Raw genomic sequence first — 17496 nt, 5'->3', positions numbered from 1 at the left:
CTCTTGATGAATAGAAATTTCTTTATTTTAATGTAGTGTACTTGATCAGTCTTTCCTTCATAATGCACATTATGTCCTATCTTGAAGGTCTTGAAGCTAGTCTCGCAAATAAATCTTCTAGATCTATACTTTCCAGTACAGTAGCCAGTAGCCACATGTGGCTGTTGAAATGTGGCTAGTCTGAATTAAGATGTCTGTAACTATAAAATACATGCCAGATTTCAAAGACATAGTATAAAAAAGAATGTAAAAATTTCATTAATAATTTTTATACTGATTACATGTTTAAATGATAATATTTTGGATATAGTGGGTTATATAAAATATAGGAGGACAATGACTTTGACCTGTTTATTCTAGAAAACTTTAATATTGCATGAATGAATCACATCATATTTCCATATTCTAGAAGCATGCTGTCCAGTAGAACTTTCTGTGATGATTGACATGTTCTTTGTCTACACTGTTCAGTATGGTAGCCATGAGCTACATGTGACTATTGAGCATTTAAAATGTAATTAGGTGACTGAGAAACAGTTGTTGTTTTGGGAGCTTTTCTTTTGGGCCGTGCCGCGCAGCTTGTGGGTTCTTAGTTCCCCAAACAGGGATTGAACCTGGGCCACCAAAGTGAATGCACCAAGTCCTAACCACTGGACTGCCAGGGAACTCCCAAGAAGCTGAATTTTTAATTAAGTTGTTAGTTTAAATTTAAGTAGCTGCCCTTGACAAGTGGCTACCATATTGTGCAGCACAGTTTTGGACCCTGTTTTACTTTAAAATTTACTGTTTTAGATTTACATTTACAATCCATCTATAATTGATGTTTACATATGGTGTGAGGTAGGGGTCAAGTTTAATTTATTTTTCTTCTATATCGAAATCTAGTTGACCAAGCACCAAGGAAAAGAGAATCTTTCCTATTTTTAGACTATGTTATTTATTTGTTCTTACACCAGATACCCACAGTCTTTAGTAACTGGTAGATAGAGTGTCTTGTCCATTTTTGGCCCTTGGTTTCCATGTAAACATTAAAAATACCTCATCAATTTTCATAAAATTATCTCTGGGATTTTGATTGGGATTACATTGGATCTATGTCTCATCCAATCTTGAACATGATAAAGCCATCCATTTATATAGGTCCTGCATTTCTCTTAATAATATGTGATCTTTTTTAATGAAAAGGTCTTGCACATCTTTTGTTAGATTTATTTCTAGTTATTTGCTACTGTAAATGGTAAACTTTTTCTAATTTCATTTTCTAATTATTGCTGGTGTAGAGAAATACAATTGATTTTAGGTTATTGTCCTTAAATCCAGCAACTGTGCTAAATTAACTTATTAATTCTCATAGATTCTTTTGGACTTTCTGCATACCCAATCCTGCCATTTGTGAATAATGACAGTTTCATTTCTTTCTGATTCTTACATATCTTATCACACATTTCATCTTACTGCCTTATTGCACTGACCAGGACCTCAAGAACAGAGTTGGGTAAACTTTTCTGTAAAGGACCATATAGGAAGGAACCAACATTTACTGTATAAATGTGTATAAAGTATTGAGCTTAAAGGGAGTCAGAGTAGTCTTGCGGATGAGTTTTAAGCAAATTTGTATTAATTTGAAGGGCTTTACACTATTTTGATAAAAGGGGCCATTTTTTATAGAAGCTTGAAGAAGAAAAGAATGATTCATAGGCATGAAAGAAATGGGGTAAAACAATTTGCCTAGTGAATTGGCAACTGCTGGTAAGTTTGTTTATTTTGAGTGTACATAAGTATAAACTAATGCTTGTTTCTCTTTCCCTTTAGGAAAAATAGAAATGAAGGTACATATGCACACAAAATTTTGCCTCATTTGTTTGCTGACATTTATTTTCCATCATTGCAACCATTGCCATGAAGAACATGACCATGGTTCTGAAGAGCATCACAGACACCATCGTGGAATGACAGAATCGGAGTCAAGCAAATTTTCAGTGCTGGATGCTGAAAATGAAAAAAAATATTATATTGAAAAACTTTTTGATCGTTATGGTGAAAATGGAAGATTATCCTTTTTTGGTCTGGAGAAACTTTTAACAAACTTGGGCCTTGGAGAGATAAAAGTAGTTGAGATTAATCATGAGGATCTTGGCCACGATCATGTTTCTCACTTAGATATTTTGGCAGTTCAAGAGGGAAAGCATTTTCACTCACATAACCACCAGCATTCCCATAGTCATTTAAATTCAGAAAATCAAACTGTGACCAGTGTATCAACAAAAAGAAGCCATAAGTGTGATCCAGAGAAAGAGACAATTGAAGTATCTGTCAAATCTGATGATAAACATATGCATGACCGTAATCATCGCTTATGTCATCATCATTGTTTGCGTCATCACCTTGATCATAACACTACTCGCCATTTTCCTAATGATTCCATTATTCACAGTGAGCATGGGGAGCCTAGCCATGAACCTTCTACAGAGACCAATAAAACACAGGAACAATCTGAAAGTAAGCTACTGAAAGGAAAGAAGAAGAGAAAAGGGAAGAAAAGTAATGAAAATTCTGAGGTTATTACACCAGGTTTTCCCCCTAACCATGATCAGGGTGAACAGTATGAGCATAATCGGGTCCACAAACCTGATCGTGTACATAACCCAGGTCATTTTCATGTACGTCTTCCAGAACATAATGGTCATGATCCTGGTCACGGACACCAAGATCTTGATCCTGATAATGAAGGTGAACTTCGACATACTAGAAAACGAGAAGCACCGCATGTTAAAAAAAGTGCAATTTATTCAGCTGCTAGTCACAAAGATCATAATGAAGATGACCGGCAACATGAGGTAAGCAGAACAAGATGGTTGCTCCGTAATTCTCAGATGATTGTGGAGCATTTTTAGGTAAAAAGAGAAGTAACAGAGGAATAGTCAACCATATTCAAACTTATTTCCAGTTACAAAATACATTAAGGAATCAAAATCAGATTAAAGATTTTTAGCTGCATTTTCACTTGCATTGTTTGTTCTCAAATTTGGGTTCCTTCAGTTCCTAAATGTTTAAAGGTTGTTAGAAAATATATTCCTTATTTTTGTTCCTTATTTTACTCTCTTGCTTAAGACTTGTTTTGACTCCCCAAATTAGTTTACATGTTGTTACTGTTAGCTGGTTTCTAGATATTTGAAAATTGAATTTTTATTTATTTTTATTTTTGGCTGTGTTGGGTCTTCGTTTCTGTGCGAGGGCTTTCTCTAGTTGCGGCGAGCAGGGGCCACTCTTCATCGCAGTGCGCGGGCCTCTCACTATCGCGGCCTCTCTTGTTGCGGAGCACAGGCTCCAGACGCGCAGGCTCAGTAGTTGTGGCTCACGGGCCTAGTTGCTCCGCGGCATGTGGGATCTTCCCAGACCAGGGCTCGAACCCGCGTCCCCTGCATTAGCAGGCAGATTCTCAACCACTGCGCCACCAGGGAAGCCCGAAGACTTTTTTTTGTTCCAACTGTTTTCTTGGGAAGTTCCTAGACAGTTTTTTTCATAATTGTTAACTTATTAACTATGGAGTGGTTCCCAGTTATTGATCTAGCTACAAAGTCAGGTATTTTGCACATGTGGTAGGTTTGTTTTCTCTGTCACTTTATCATAGGACCTACTTGCTCATATTAGTCTTTTCTTATGCTTTCAACAGATGTACAATGAATGCAAAAAGATATAATAATGGGAAACTCCAATAGTAATGGAATGGTTTTGTTTTTCTTTTAAATTTTCATGCTCTTTTGAATTCTTTCACATTTGATTGGTTCCTTCTTGATTTTTTAAAAAAACGATTCACCTTAAAAACATTTTTGTCTCATTACAAGTGTATCAACACCCTTATGTATTCTTATATTTAGCCCTCATTAAAGTTTTAAAAAATTGTTGAATTTGCTTATTGTTCGGATGTAGAAAAAGCAGCACCATCTAATGTGGAAAATGACCTCAACCTTTGTTGTTTCTGTCTCTTATTATGGAAGTGTGTTTTACATCTAAGTAAATATCTTTGTTTATTTACTGGACAAATCACTAGATATTTGGTTTTTAGGAAATTTAAAAATCTTAGTGTACTTTTAAAGAAATACATTAATTTGTTACTATGGGTAATATCCTAGAGTCTTGTTGATAATAACTAGACATTATCAATAATGTTTACTTTTTGTATTCTACTTGTGGGGTCTGGATCATCAGACTTGTTATTTTGTATCCTCATAGGCCTGATGCATACTGAGGATTTTTTCAAGATTTCTGGAAATATTCTATGCATTGGATAGGGTAGTAGTATCTCATGTAAAGGCCTGAAAAAAATCATTTTTTTTTGTTTGTATGTTTTGATTCTGTTTTTTGTACCATAGATAAAATAAGCAAGCATGCAACCAGAGTGCATATGTATGGAAAAGAGGTAGTGCCATCTCCTTTGCCTCAATTTTAGATATTTGTTTTTACTATATGATGGGTCCAGAATTTTTTGTTACTTGTTTTCTTCTTTGTTTTGTTATATTTTGTACTTAAAGTACCAGTGGATAAAGCTGCCTTTTTTTAATCCTCCAGTTTTAGCATTGGGATAGAATTCCCCTATATGATATTCTTTTGGGGTACCTTAGTGAACATGTCTATATCCTTGTATATTTTAATATAAAGTTGTTAAAGAACTCTTAAGTCTGTTTAACACTGTTTCACAAATAAGAATCTTGAGCGATTGATGATTGCACTTTGACCAGGGAAGTGATTTTTTTCCTCACCCCTTAAGGATCTTGGGAATATAGTTCTAAGTCATTCTTATTGATGGCAGAAAGTCATATCTTTTATATGTTGCAGTGGAAAATGGTTCAAATCTATTAAAAGTTTTGGATAATCAAGTTGAATGTATTCCTATCATAAATTCCTGTCAAAAATCATTCTTTGTAATAGGTATCTATATATTGCAGATTATTTTCAAATAATATTAGAATATATTTTACTATATAATATTTTCTTTTTCTGCATAATCTTCTTAAAGTACTCTTAATTTTTTTTTATCAATTTCCTTGCAGTGTTTGAACGTCACTCAGTTGTTAAAATACTATGGTCATCGGGCCAATTCTCCAATCTCACCTGATCTATTTACGTACCTTTGCCCTGCTTTGTTATATCAAATCGACAGCAGACTTTGTATTGAGCATTTTGACAAACTTTTAGTTGAAGATTTAAATAAAGATAAAAATCTGGTTCCTGAAGATAAGGCAAATATAGGGGCATCAGGTAAGAAAGATTTAAGTTCTTTCTCCTCAAAAAAGTCTCTGTACTTATTTTTTATTTTAATGTAATTGAATGAGGAAGTAATTCCAAATGATTGCTTTCCTTTTGGTGACTTTCAGTATGTTTTAATCATGTTTAGGTATGTGTGTTTAGAAAGATTGGGGGGAGACAAAGAGGCACAATACAGTTTACTAATGTCTTCTGACACTACAGAGGAATGTTTTGCTACAGACAGAACTAATAGATTAGAAAGGAAATACAGGTTTGTCATAAATAGATTCTTCTTGATGGGCAAATGTTAATAAGGGGACCCCTAATTAAAGTTATATGATGTTATAATTACTTAACATTTAGCAGGGTGAGGGGCTCTAATGAAAAGATTATTAAGTTCCTGAGGAAGTAAAAAGGGAAGCCAGTGTGGTGAAACTCTAGGAATGTCTCAGAAATGCCAGTGATTGGCACATGAACTTCATCATGGGCACTTCTAGAGAGTAAAACCAAATGGGTAAAACCAAAACTATTTTTAAACTTCTCTCTAGGCTCTTTTTCATCATATCCAGTTGGCTAGATTGCTCCACCTTGGTGTTTACAGATACCTCCCATCTAATATTTCTGGAACTTCTACTCCACAGGAAGTTCATACCTCTTATAGAATCCCAAATGCCATTCCAATTCATTCTTTTGATAAAATCTGAAAATCTTTGATTTTTTTCCCTCTTATGGTTTTAATTTTCATTTCCTATTTCCCCTTGTATAATCAGTTGTCAAGTCCAGTTGAGTCTTAAATATCTTCCAACTGTATCCACTCTGTCATAACTTTAGTTCAGATCCTCCTTGGTTCTTTCCTGAATTGTTGAAATGCCTTCATAACCTTCCCTGCCTGTGTTTTTGTCCCCTTTGTAGGTCATGCTTAGCATTTAAGCTAGATTTATCTTTCTAAAATGCAAAGGAGATACTCTGACATAGATTTTTCTTTTTAGTGATAGCTGGCATTTATTTAATACATATGTTTTCCTTTTATTTATTAAAAAACATGTATTGCAGGCACTGTTCTAAACTCAGTTCATTTACTCCTCACAACAGTCTTATGAGGTGGAGAATGTTACCCTAATAACTTTCCCAGGGTCTCAGAACTAGTGAGTGATAGTGGTCAGATTTCAGTCCTGGGAAGTTTAACCATTTTGATATCCATGTTCTAAGTGTTTTACATGCTTTTTTTTTTCTTTTTAGTAAATTTTAATAATAATTATTGAATTATTATGTGAGGGAGCTATTGTATGATTCTTGTTTTTACAGATAAGGAAGCTGAGGTATAGAAAAGTTTAGTAACTTGCCCACAATTCCCAGACCTAGATAAAACCCACCAAGTCTGAGGTTTGTCTGATAAATGTTCTGGGCAATCACTGTGCTATTATTTTCCAAATTTAGCTAATTCTGGTATCACCTTTATGATTTTTGCCACATATTGTTACACTAATATTTTTCATTAGATCTCTATATTTTTCTTCACATTTTTTGTATTGTAAGCAGTAATAGCTATGAGAACATGGATTTGATGTGATGTGCTAGTTATACTTTTTTCCTCATATATTTTAGAATACTGCATTATGCTATGTTGTTCAAAGTTCAGAGTGTTGTTTTTTTTTCTCCTAATCATGCTTTCCAGAATATGATCCATACCTACCTACCTTTCCATCTTTATCCTCCACCATTCGTTTCTTCCCTCTTAGCTCTAATCATAACAAACTCATGGTACTAGATTATGCTGGTTTACCTTCATGCCTCTGTGCCTTTTCACGTTGTAAACCTCTCTACTTGGCTGACTACTATGATTCCTCAAAGATTCAGCTCAAGGATTAGTCTCTCTGAGATAACTTAGTGACCATTCTAGGCTTAATTAAGTCCCCTACCTTGATACTCTCTGGATATTTCCATCATGGTACAGAGTTCATAATTGGATTAGTTACGTTTTTGTTTGACTTCAGTTGCTTAAAGGAAGTGACTGGGTCTTTCATCTCAGCATCCCTAGTGCCTAAGATAAAGGGTACTTTGGACAAAAAGTAAGCACTCATATATTGATTAAATTAATAAATTGCTTAATATTAGTCTATATGTAAACTTTCAGTTCTAACCTAGGAAGAACACTTGTAAGCCAGCCTAGTGTACTTTGATAATACAGTGTTCTCACTCAGAATGAGTTGTATTTCAGGAACTTCATCATTTGCAAAATCATGATGAATGCAGTTCTGGTTGAAATGCCCAAGATATAGTGGTGGTATTACATAGTAATTAAAGTGACTAAATTGATGTGTATGAATATGAGCTGAAAACAGAATTCCAATAAAATAGATGAAAGATTGAAAGAGCAGCATTTAAAATTTTTTCATAGTGTAGCAATAAGGTAGACATGTTTAAGAATATCACATTCTAGTATGAGTTTTATATGATAGAGACATTTCTTAAAGCTTAAAAGAGTACACATAAAAAGAAATGCGCTCAATACATAACTAAGTCTCCTAGGTTCCTGCCTATTCTTGGTTAATTTCTTTGCAATAGGAAAATGACTTCAGAATAGATAAATTAATCATAATAGCCTATATTTTTTGGAACCTTACCATGTGCTATTTTAAACACTTTTACAAGAGTTGTTTAATTTGTTACACCCATGAGATAGGCACTTTTACTTACTTCTTTTTGCTGAGGAAAGGAGGCTTTGAGAAGTTAAGTAACATGCCCAAGGTCACATAGCTGCCAGGCAGCAGAGCTGTGATAGGAACTAGAGTATTCTCCATCTAAAACCTGTAATGTAACCACTGTGCTCTTCTCCTATGCTGTGCTCTACTGCTTCCTGCTGAAAAGGTTCTTAAGTGTGCTTTGCTAAAATGTAAATGACAGGGAGATAAGGAGAGTGTTAGTGATTTGACAGATAATGCAGACAGAGACAGGAAACGGGTAGAGGTAAATATTGATATAAGTAAGTATTACTATAAGTGTAGATTAGTCATTAAAAAAAAAAAAGAAAACAACCTGAGAATAGTCTTCTAGTTAGACAAGCTGGGTTCAGTCTGTTAAGATCTGGAAAGGCAGAGAAAAGTGATTTCACATGCTAGACTTGAATAATGATCTTTGGATAGACAAAATATGTCCTCTTTGTGGCTTCATGCTCATTGATCTTTGTAGATGAGTAAACACCTTGAGAGCCACAGTCTCTCTCAGGTGCTTATAAATTCTCCCTGGCAGGAATAAAAGGGGAAGCTAGGTCTAAGATTATTTAACTTAATAAAAAAAAAATACATTTGTTCTTTGCGGGGAAAAATGGAGACTGACAAGATTGTGGCATCTGGAGTTAAAACTAATAGGCTTTTTTGTTTTTATGGTTTCTTAAAAAAACTCTAGTTCTTTGTTTTCTCATCAGCTGTGGGTTATGACTTAGAGTTGTCTATGTTGTAATATTGACATAATCTATATATTTTAACAAGGCTGTTGATAGATGCTTGACTATAGTAATGTTGAAAATTACATTTATTAAATATGAAAAGCCTTAGAGGAAATTGTACTTGCTTTGAAAATGAATACTTTACTAATAGTGAATATTGATTAGTTGTTTGCAGGTGGTTATTAACATTCTCAGAAATGAAGCTTGAATTAATTATGTCCTGATAGATGTTAATAATTGTTAGAGAGAATGCTCTGCTAGTAATTATTTTCAATGACTGCTGCACCATTAAACAAGGTTAACTTGTTCTGTATAAATCTCCCATAGTGACACAGCTACTACCTCATTAACTATTCAGAGACTGCTGTAAACCAAATATGCTATATATACTGTGTATGGTAGGAATCGTTTGTTTCACAAGATTGGCTCATTTAGTCATAGAGTTGACCCTAGCTTAATTATCAAGGGGAGTTGTGAATAGGCCGCTCAGCATTTTCTGCCAATTAAAATGCTGAAACAGTGTAGAAAACTGCCATCTTGCACATGCTTTGAACCAAGTTAATTAGAAAGTTTCCACAGATGAGCGCTTCTTTTTAAAAGAATGCATTTTCTCTCTAGATAATGAGAAAGGGAGTTGGTGAATAACTAAGCTTGAAGACCTTTAACGTTTTAAGAGACCTAATTTGCAGAATAAGTGAAGCTTATTTCAGACATTTAGCATTTTTTATTGCATATGGTATCTTGGGTACAAATAAAGAAAACATTTGCTAGTTGTACTTAACAGTTTGCATAGTGTTAGGTTGGTATAAGTTTTATGAGATTCCTTTTATTGTTCATTGTTTATCGTTATTTTGCTTTTTTATGGCTTTATACCAAATTGTGATCGAAAAAACACAATACTTTGGTCGAGAATCAGAAAAATTTTATTACCTGAGTTGCCTTTTTTCTACACCTAAGAAATTATGATAGAGTTTATGTGAGCTTTAAATGTGTATGTTATTAATTCTAAAAATAAGTACATACTTAAATAGCATGGGAATGTATTTCAGGTACAATAAATTCAAAACAACTTTACTTCTTATAGTTCAAAGAAATCGTAATTTTCCTTGAAGAAAATTTAAGTTAGGAGAATGACTACTCCTTAAGTTTTTAGTGCTAGAAAGCTAAAATTACTGTTAAAAATTAATAAGAAGTCAGTATAAGAAAACGTATCTGTAATAACATACACTTATGGAATAATAGGGCTGTTTTGCTAATGAAACAGTTGTGATGGAATAGTTGTAATCTATACAAAATATCTAGAAAATTTCTGATTTATCTGAAATGGTATTTCTTCTTATTTTTATGTTTAATTATACTTGTTTTTCTTGTAAATCCTCTTCTATGTGAAGCCATCTCCCTGGGGGTAAATACATAAGTGGTAAATAAATCACTTGGCCAAGAATTCTCTGAAAATACTTTGAGTTACTGGAGAAGACAGTGGATTCAGGAAGGACTTTGGGTTTGGTTTTTTTTTTTTTTTTTTGCAGTACACGGGCCTCTCACTGTTGTGGCCTCTCCCGTTGTAGAGCACAGGCTCCGGACATGCAGGCTCAGCAGCCATGGCTTATGGGCCCAGCCACTCTGCGGCATGTGGGATCTTCCCAGACCGGGGCACGAACCCGTGTCCCCTGCATCGGCAGGCGGACTCTCAACCACTGTGCCACCAGGGAAGCCTGGGTTTAGTTTTGACTTTGCCATTTTAGCTAGCTGTTTAACTATTTTTTATTATGGTAAAATATGTATAACGTAAAGTTTGCTGTCTTAACCATTGAAGTGTACAAATTAGTGGCATTTATTACATTCACAATGTTGTGCAACCATCACACTACTTGTAAAACTTTTTTTACCCACCACCCCAGATAGAAACTGTGTAACCATCAAGCAATAGCTCATTCCCCCCTACCCCCAGCCCCTGGTAACCTCTAATCTTTTTGTCTCTATGAATTTGACTATTCTAGATAGTTAATGTAAGTGGAATCATACAATGTTTGTCTTTTCTGTCTCTTCTTTATTTTGAAATACTCAGCATAATGTTTTTTTTTTTTTTTTTTTTTTTTTTTGCTGTGCGCGGGCCTCTCACTGTTGTGGCCTCTCCCGTTGTGGAGCACAGGCTCCGGACGCACAAGCTCAGCGGCCATGGCTCACGGGCCCAGCCGCTCCGCGGCACGTGGGATCCTCCCGGACCGGGGCACGAACCCGTGTCCCCTGCATCGGCAGGCGGACTCCCAACCACTGCGCCACCAGGGAAGCCCCAGCATAATGTTTTTAAGGTTCACCTATGTTGTAGCATGTATCAAAACTTCATTCGTTTTTGTGGCTGAATACTAGTCCATTGCATGTATATACCACATTTCGTTAAACCATTCATTCATTGATGGACGCTTGGCTATTGTGAATAATGCTGTAATGAACAAGGCATACAAGTATCTGAGTTTCTGCTTTCAGTTCTTTGGGATATAGACCTAGGAGTGGAATTTCTGGGTCATATGGTGATTCTGTTTAGCTTTTTGAGGAACTACCAAATCTTTGCTACAGTGGCTGCACTATTTTATGTTCCCACTAGCAACGTAAGATGTTCCAGTTTCTCCACATCTTTGCCAACATGTGTTTTTCTTTTTTCTTTTTTTCAAAGCCATCCTAGTAGGTGTGAAGTGGTAATGTTTAGCATTTAACATCTCTTTGCCTAAATATACAAATACAAATCTCTAAAGTAAAAGGACATTGGACACATTGGGGTCTGCTAAATTGTGTTCTTCAGGATACTGGCTCATTGTGCTATATTAATAGGTTCCATGATCAAGTAAGTTAGAAAAATACTGCATATTATTTCCCCCTTGCAGAAATTCACATTGCTCATTAAACTGTTAGAGGCTCTGAGGGAACTTGTTTAATCCAGAATTACCAAGTCTTTTTTTGATTATTAAAATGCTCTCCTCACTCCCCTTGGAATGCCACCTATCTCATAGAATTAGATGAGCAGTTTGAGAAATGCTACTGTAGATTATTAAAGTTCTTTCTAGCTATACAATATGACAATAGCTAGTATGTTGCCAGTTCAAATAGCTACAAGTAAGCAAGGAATTTAAAAAATTCTTTATAAAGGGGCAGAATAATTGGCCTCTTTGAAAATTTTTTTTTTTTTTTGGGGTACACGGGCCGGTCACTGTTGTGGCCTCTCCCGTTGTGGAGCACAGGCTCCGGATGCACAGGCTCAGCGGCCATGGCTCACGGGCCCAGCCGCTCCGCGACATGCGGGATCTTCCCGGACCGGGGCACGAACCCGTGTCGCCTGCATCGGCAGGCGGACTCCCAACCACTGCGCCACCAGGGAAGCCCTGAAAATATTTTTTATAATTTCCAACTTTGTCAATCAAGGCAGCATATTCACAGAGGAGTAATTAAACTCAATATATTATAATAGTCTCAGTTGTGCTCTCTATATTTTATGTATAAAAAATGTTACTAGAGGTTATAGGATCCTTTTTAGTTCTAGAATTTATTTTCTAAAATCAATTTGAAAACTCTTTTGAAGGTAGCAAGCATATTATATATATTTCCTCTAGTTGAAAGAATGAGAAAACTCTTCATAGAATATCTTTGGGAGTGTTCTTTTCTCTTCAGCTTTTTGGCAGAGTTTGAGAAAGATCGGTATAAGTTCTTCTTTGTATGTTTGGTAGAATTTGCCTGTGAAGCCGTCTGGTCCTGGACTTTTGTGGGAGTTTTTAAATTGCAGATTCTATTTCAGTTCTAGTGATCAGTCTGTTCAAATTATCTGTTTCTTCTTGATTCAATTTTGGTGGGCTGTATTTTTCTAGAAACTTGTCTGTTTCTTCTGGGTTGTCAAATTTGTTGTCATGTAATTGTTCATAGTGTTCCCTTACAGTTTTTTTTGTATTTCTGCAGTATCAGTTGTTATGTTTCCTTTTTCATATCTTATTTAGTTTGAGTTGTCTTTCTTTTCTTCTTGGTGAGCTTGGCCAGTGGTTTGTCCATCTTGTTTATCCTTTCAAAGAGCCAGCCCTTGGTTTTATTGACTTTTCTCTTGTTTTTTTAATCTCTATTTTATTTATTTTCTCTCTGATCTTTATTATTTCTTTCCTTCTGCTGACTTTAGGTTTTGTTTGTTCTTCTTTTTCTAATTCTTTTAAGTGGTAGGGTAGGTTGTTTATTTGAGAGTTTTCTTGAGGAAGGCCTGTATTGCTATTAATATCCCTCTTTTGCTGCATTCCATAGATTTTGTATGGTGATGTTTTCATTGTCATTTATCTCAGGGTATTTTTTAATTTTCTCTTTGATTTCATCATTAACCCATTGGTTTTTTAGTAGCATGTTGTTTAGTCTCCATGTAATCGTTTTTTTCTCATTTCTTTTTCTGTGGTTAATTTCTGGTTTCATGCCATTGTGGTTGAAAAGATGCTTGGGATAATTTCTGTACTCTTAAATTTGTTGAGGCTTGTTTTGAGCCCTAGTGTGTGGTCAGTCCTAGAGAATGTGCCATGTGCTCTTGAAAAGAATGTGTATTATGGGTTTTTTGGATGTAATGTTCTGAAAATATCAAGTCTAACTGCTCTATCGTATCATTTAGTATTTCTGTTGCTCTATTGATTCTCTGTCTGGAAGATCTGTTTATTGATGTGAGTGGGGTTTTAAAGTATCCTACTATTGTTGTATTCCTGTCAGTTTCTCCTTTTATGTCTGTTAGTATTTGTTTTATTTATGTGGGTGCTCCTATATTAGGTGCATATATGTTGATGAGTGTAAAATCCTTTTCTTGTATTGATCTTCTTCTTGTATTATCATTATATAGTGTCCTCCTTTATCTTTCTTTATGGTCTTTGTTTTAAAGTCTATTTTGTCTGATACAAGTATTTCAACCCCTGCTTTCTTGTCATTTCCATTTGCATGAAATATCTTTTGCTATTCCCTCACTTTCAATCTGTGTGTGTCCTTTGCACTAAAATGGGTCTCTTGTAGGCAGCATATTGTAGGATCTTGTTTTTTTATCCATTCTGCCACTCTGTGTTTTTTGATTGGAGCATTTAGTCCATTGATATTTAAGGTAATTATTGATAGATATGTATTTATTGCCATTTTAAGCCTTGATTTCCTGTTGATCTTATATTTCTTTATTGTCCCTTTCATTGTCTTTTTGTTTTTCTTTTTGTGACATGATTATTTTCTTCTATATTATACTTATGTTCTCTCTTTGTTTGTTTTTTGTAAATCTATTATGTTTTTGAAATAACCAGTTTCTTAACAATCATTTTATTGTATAACCAATAAAAAACATTTCTATTAAGTATTTTTAAAAAATGTGAGTGTGTGTGTGTGTATGTATATATATATATATATAAAAACTCATTTTGGAGGGGCAGCTGTCCAAGCTCAATGTAATATCACTTCATTGAACAACTCCACATGGCATAATTCACATTGTATTCTAAGTAAATGACATTCACCCAAAAATACAATGAGAATGGTGCTCTTGAAGTTGGCCAGTACTATGACCTTGGGTTGATTCATGTAAGGCTTTTGGCTTTGTGGGATTGTGATGTTTTCTTGTATTCTCTGAGTTTCAGGTGTCAGATAATCACAAGTACTAGTGATTTTCTAATCATAAAGTGGGCTTCTCTCTTTCAGACATTTCTTTTAGTTTACAGATTTGCTTTCTCAGGAGGATAATAAGGAGATACAATTACCAGCACTGATTCATGAGAAATTGTACCTGGGAGAGTGTAATATGTGACATATACCCATTTGTACACATATGAACTCATATACCCTTTCACACAGACCTTCCCTCAGCTACATGTGTAAGCACTTGGCTGATTTAATTTGTTCAATCTGCCAGTGCTCGTTCTTCAGTTATACTGTATTTAGCTCACCTGTCAGCATATTGGCAAATTGATTTTCACTGAATTCGATTTTGGTTGATTTGTCATTTGGTAACTTGAGTTTTGACTAATTGACCAGAAGCCATTTGAGATTGTAAATCATCGTATAACACTGCAAAATGTTTATGGCTTCATAGACTCTTGGACTTTTCTTCACATTCAAGATACGCTGAGCCAGAAGTTTATATGATGAGAGTTTTATAAAGGAAATACTTGCTTAGAATAATGTTCATTTTTAGATATAATTTGTATGATTAGGGAACAGAATCACATTTTCTCTCTTTAATGATTAAACTTGGTAAATATGCTTATAAGAATATATGTTGGTATAATTAGGGTCTTAAATTTCATAATCTAATAAGCACAAATTTAAAAATATGTTTAATGCTAATATTTTATTACTTTGCTAAATTGTATTGTATAATTTGTTAATCATCTCACATGTCTACTGCATCAAATTAATAGTGTTCCCTTATATTAAGATTTAGAAATTTAATATTTATTGCAAATGTCTTAATAGGAAAATCCGGAAGTGAATGCATATATATTCCCCAGTGTAGAATATAATGTAACCCTAGGAAAAAGAATAAATCAAGTTAACAAGATTTACCCAACTAGATTTTGGCTAATACAGATTTTAATTTAGCAGCTTAATCTGGTTATATGAATTTTCTTGGACATTGGGACATAGAAATAAAATAAATACTTTTATTGGGTAATTTTGGTGAATATTCCAGTGCATTTTTGGTGAAAACAATTCTGATTAATAAAAAATTCTAATAATTATGAAGAGTTAATTAAATTTGTTTATTTTGGCTAGTGTATTTGGGGTCTTGTCTGTAGTTTTGTCAATACTCATCCATACATATTTACATTAGTGTGTATATACAGTTATTTTTTTCTACTTCAGAGTATCTTGGAATATGAATTGCTGGGTTTTCAGTATCTTTGTGCTGTTTTTCTTTAAGTTCTTGATTGAGGTTGCTTTTGGATTGGCTTTTTTTGAGATATATTGCTTCCAGATTGGATTATCGCCAAACTAAGGAAAAATATATTTGGGAAGGGAGAGTTGTATATTAATATATGAGACATTTTATCTTCAGGTTGATGTTTTCATTGTTAGCCTTGGTGTTTCCCATTTAGTTATTGTCAGTACCTTTTGTCGCTCCCTTTTTAATTTTTTTCCCCACTAGTGTGATTGGAGCTAGAGAGCTGCATAGCCGCTCCGCGGCATGTGGGATCTTCCCGGACCGGGGCACGAACCCGCGTCCCCTGCATCGGCAGGTGGACTCTCAGCCACCGCGCCACCAGGGAAGTCCCTGCTGTAGTTTTGACAAACCTTTTTTGGTTTAGTTGGCCAGTAGCTTTATTGGTTCTCTGCCTTGTATACCTATGGCCACTTTTTTCCAACTTATTCCCTCAGGCTCTCCCACTCACTGATTTTATTGTTCCAGTCTGTATATGGGGCACACACAAAGTAACCTGGTCATGATTATTAAGTCAATCTTTAAAGCTTATTTGACCTTATATTTTTCTTTATACAACAGGGTTTTTTACCTCAGTTCCCTGTGCCTGTAGTTGCATCCATAGTTCGGGGAATCTCCTTCTTATTCTTTGGGTCCACTAACCAACTTGTTGGCTTAATCCTTCCCTGACCTTGGTCCTTTGGGAGTTGAGTTCCTGTTCCTTTATTGCCCCCAAATCCTTAAAAAGGATTGAAGGCACTGTATTCAATCTCTGGCTGTATTTCAGTGTTTCTGGCCCTTTAGATTCCCAATGTTTCTATCATAGTAATTATCTGTTACATATAGTATAAACCACAGAGCTTCCATTAGTAGTAGATGACCTACTGTTTCATTCTGAGCTAATTTAGCTAACAAGAATTAGCTGTAGTGTTAATGATATTGGATACTGTGACTAAAATGTCCAATGAATAAACAGTTTTATTGATAAAGGTTTAGCATTTAGCAGGTCAATTAAAGTTTTTTTTTTACCTATCCTTACTTCTCTTTGTCTTTGAAAATTTTAAGTTATCTTGATGAAGAAATGCATTTTTCCATTATTCACTTATCACAAGACTTGACATAAAATCTTTCAGCAGATTTATAGTCCTTTTAGATTTGATTAGAAAAAAATCATTTTAGATTAAACATTTTCAAAATTATAACTCTTCAGTGAAATTTCCTATAGATAAATATTAAAATAAACAAATTTTAAACTTAAAACATTTCCGTTTTATTTTAGGCCATTAATAGGAAGTAATTTCTCATTTTAAGTGAAGATGCCTCACCCCCCGAACTACTGGCATTTATTTCTGATAATCTTATCTGCTTATGAATAGCCTAGATAAAGAAATGTGCACAGAATTCCACCTGTTTCTCACAAGTCACATTATGAAAACATTTCTCCTGTGTTCTGATCTGGTTAAAATTATATAGTGAAATAAAAAAAAGTAGTAAATTGTACAGAAAGCTGAATTGGAGGAAAGGGAGTTTGGAGCTGGGTATGGAAGAAAGATGATACCAAGGGAAATAGGACTGAATTATCCTTTGTAAAAATAAGAAATGAAATACAGTGAGGCTACCAGTAATAAGCTTTTTTTGTGTCTTATCTGAGTATATTTATATTTTGGGCTGATACGTTTCTTAAACTTTGTTATTGGAGAGATTTCCATAGATGATGCTGCATTAGATACTTGGCTTCCTTTAATGCTCACGGGAGAGTTTTATAATTATAGTCTCTAAATAAACAGTTTAAGGCTGTACCTTTAGACATCAGTAAAATTTTATTTATTTAAGTCTAGGTAGTGTAAGTGAACCACAGCCTTAAGTCATTTTCAGTTCCTGTTTCTAATAAGGTGGACCACTG

At 34.6% G+C, this 17496-nt stretch overlaps 1 protein-coding gene across 1 annotated transcript in view; it reads left to right on the top strand.

Moving 5' to 3' along the window:
- SLC39A10 (solute carrier family 39 member 10) overlaps positions 1-17496 on the top strand; it is a 64025-nt gene that overhangs the window by 20564 nt on the left and 25965 nt on the right. Inside the window, exons 2-3 of the mRNA XM_024733631.1 lie at positions 1813-2837; positions 5052-5259. Of these exons, the coding sequence (XP_024589399.1) occupies positions 1824-2837; positions 5052-5259 (1222 nt within the window). The 5' untranslated portion in view covers positions 1813-1823. The remainder of the gene's footprint in view (positions 1-1812; positions 2838-5051; positions 5260-17496) is intronic.

Source organism: Neophocaena asiaeorientalis, unplaced genomic scaffold (genome assembly GCF_003031525.2).
Source record: "Neophocaena asiaeorientalis asiaeorientalis breed wild unplaced genomic scaffold, Neophocaena_asiaeorientalis_V1.1 scaffold24, whole genome shotgun sequence".
NCBI classification, from domain to species: domain Eukaryota; kingdom Metazoa; phylum Chordata; class Mammalia; order Artiodactyla; family Phocoenidae; genus Neophocaena; species Neophocaena asiaeorientalis.
This window is presented reverse-complemented; position numbering and strand designations above follow the sequence as displayed.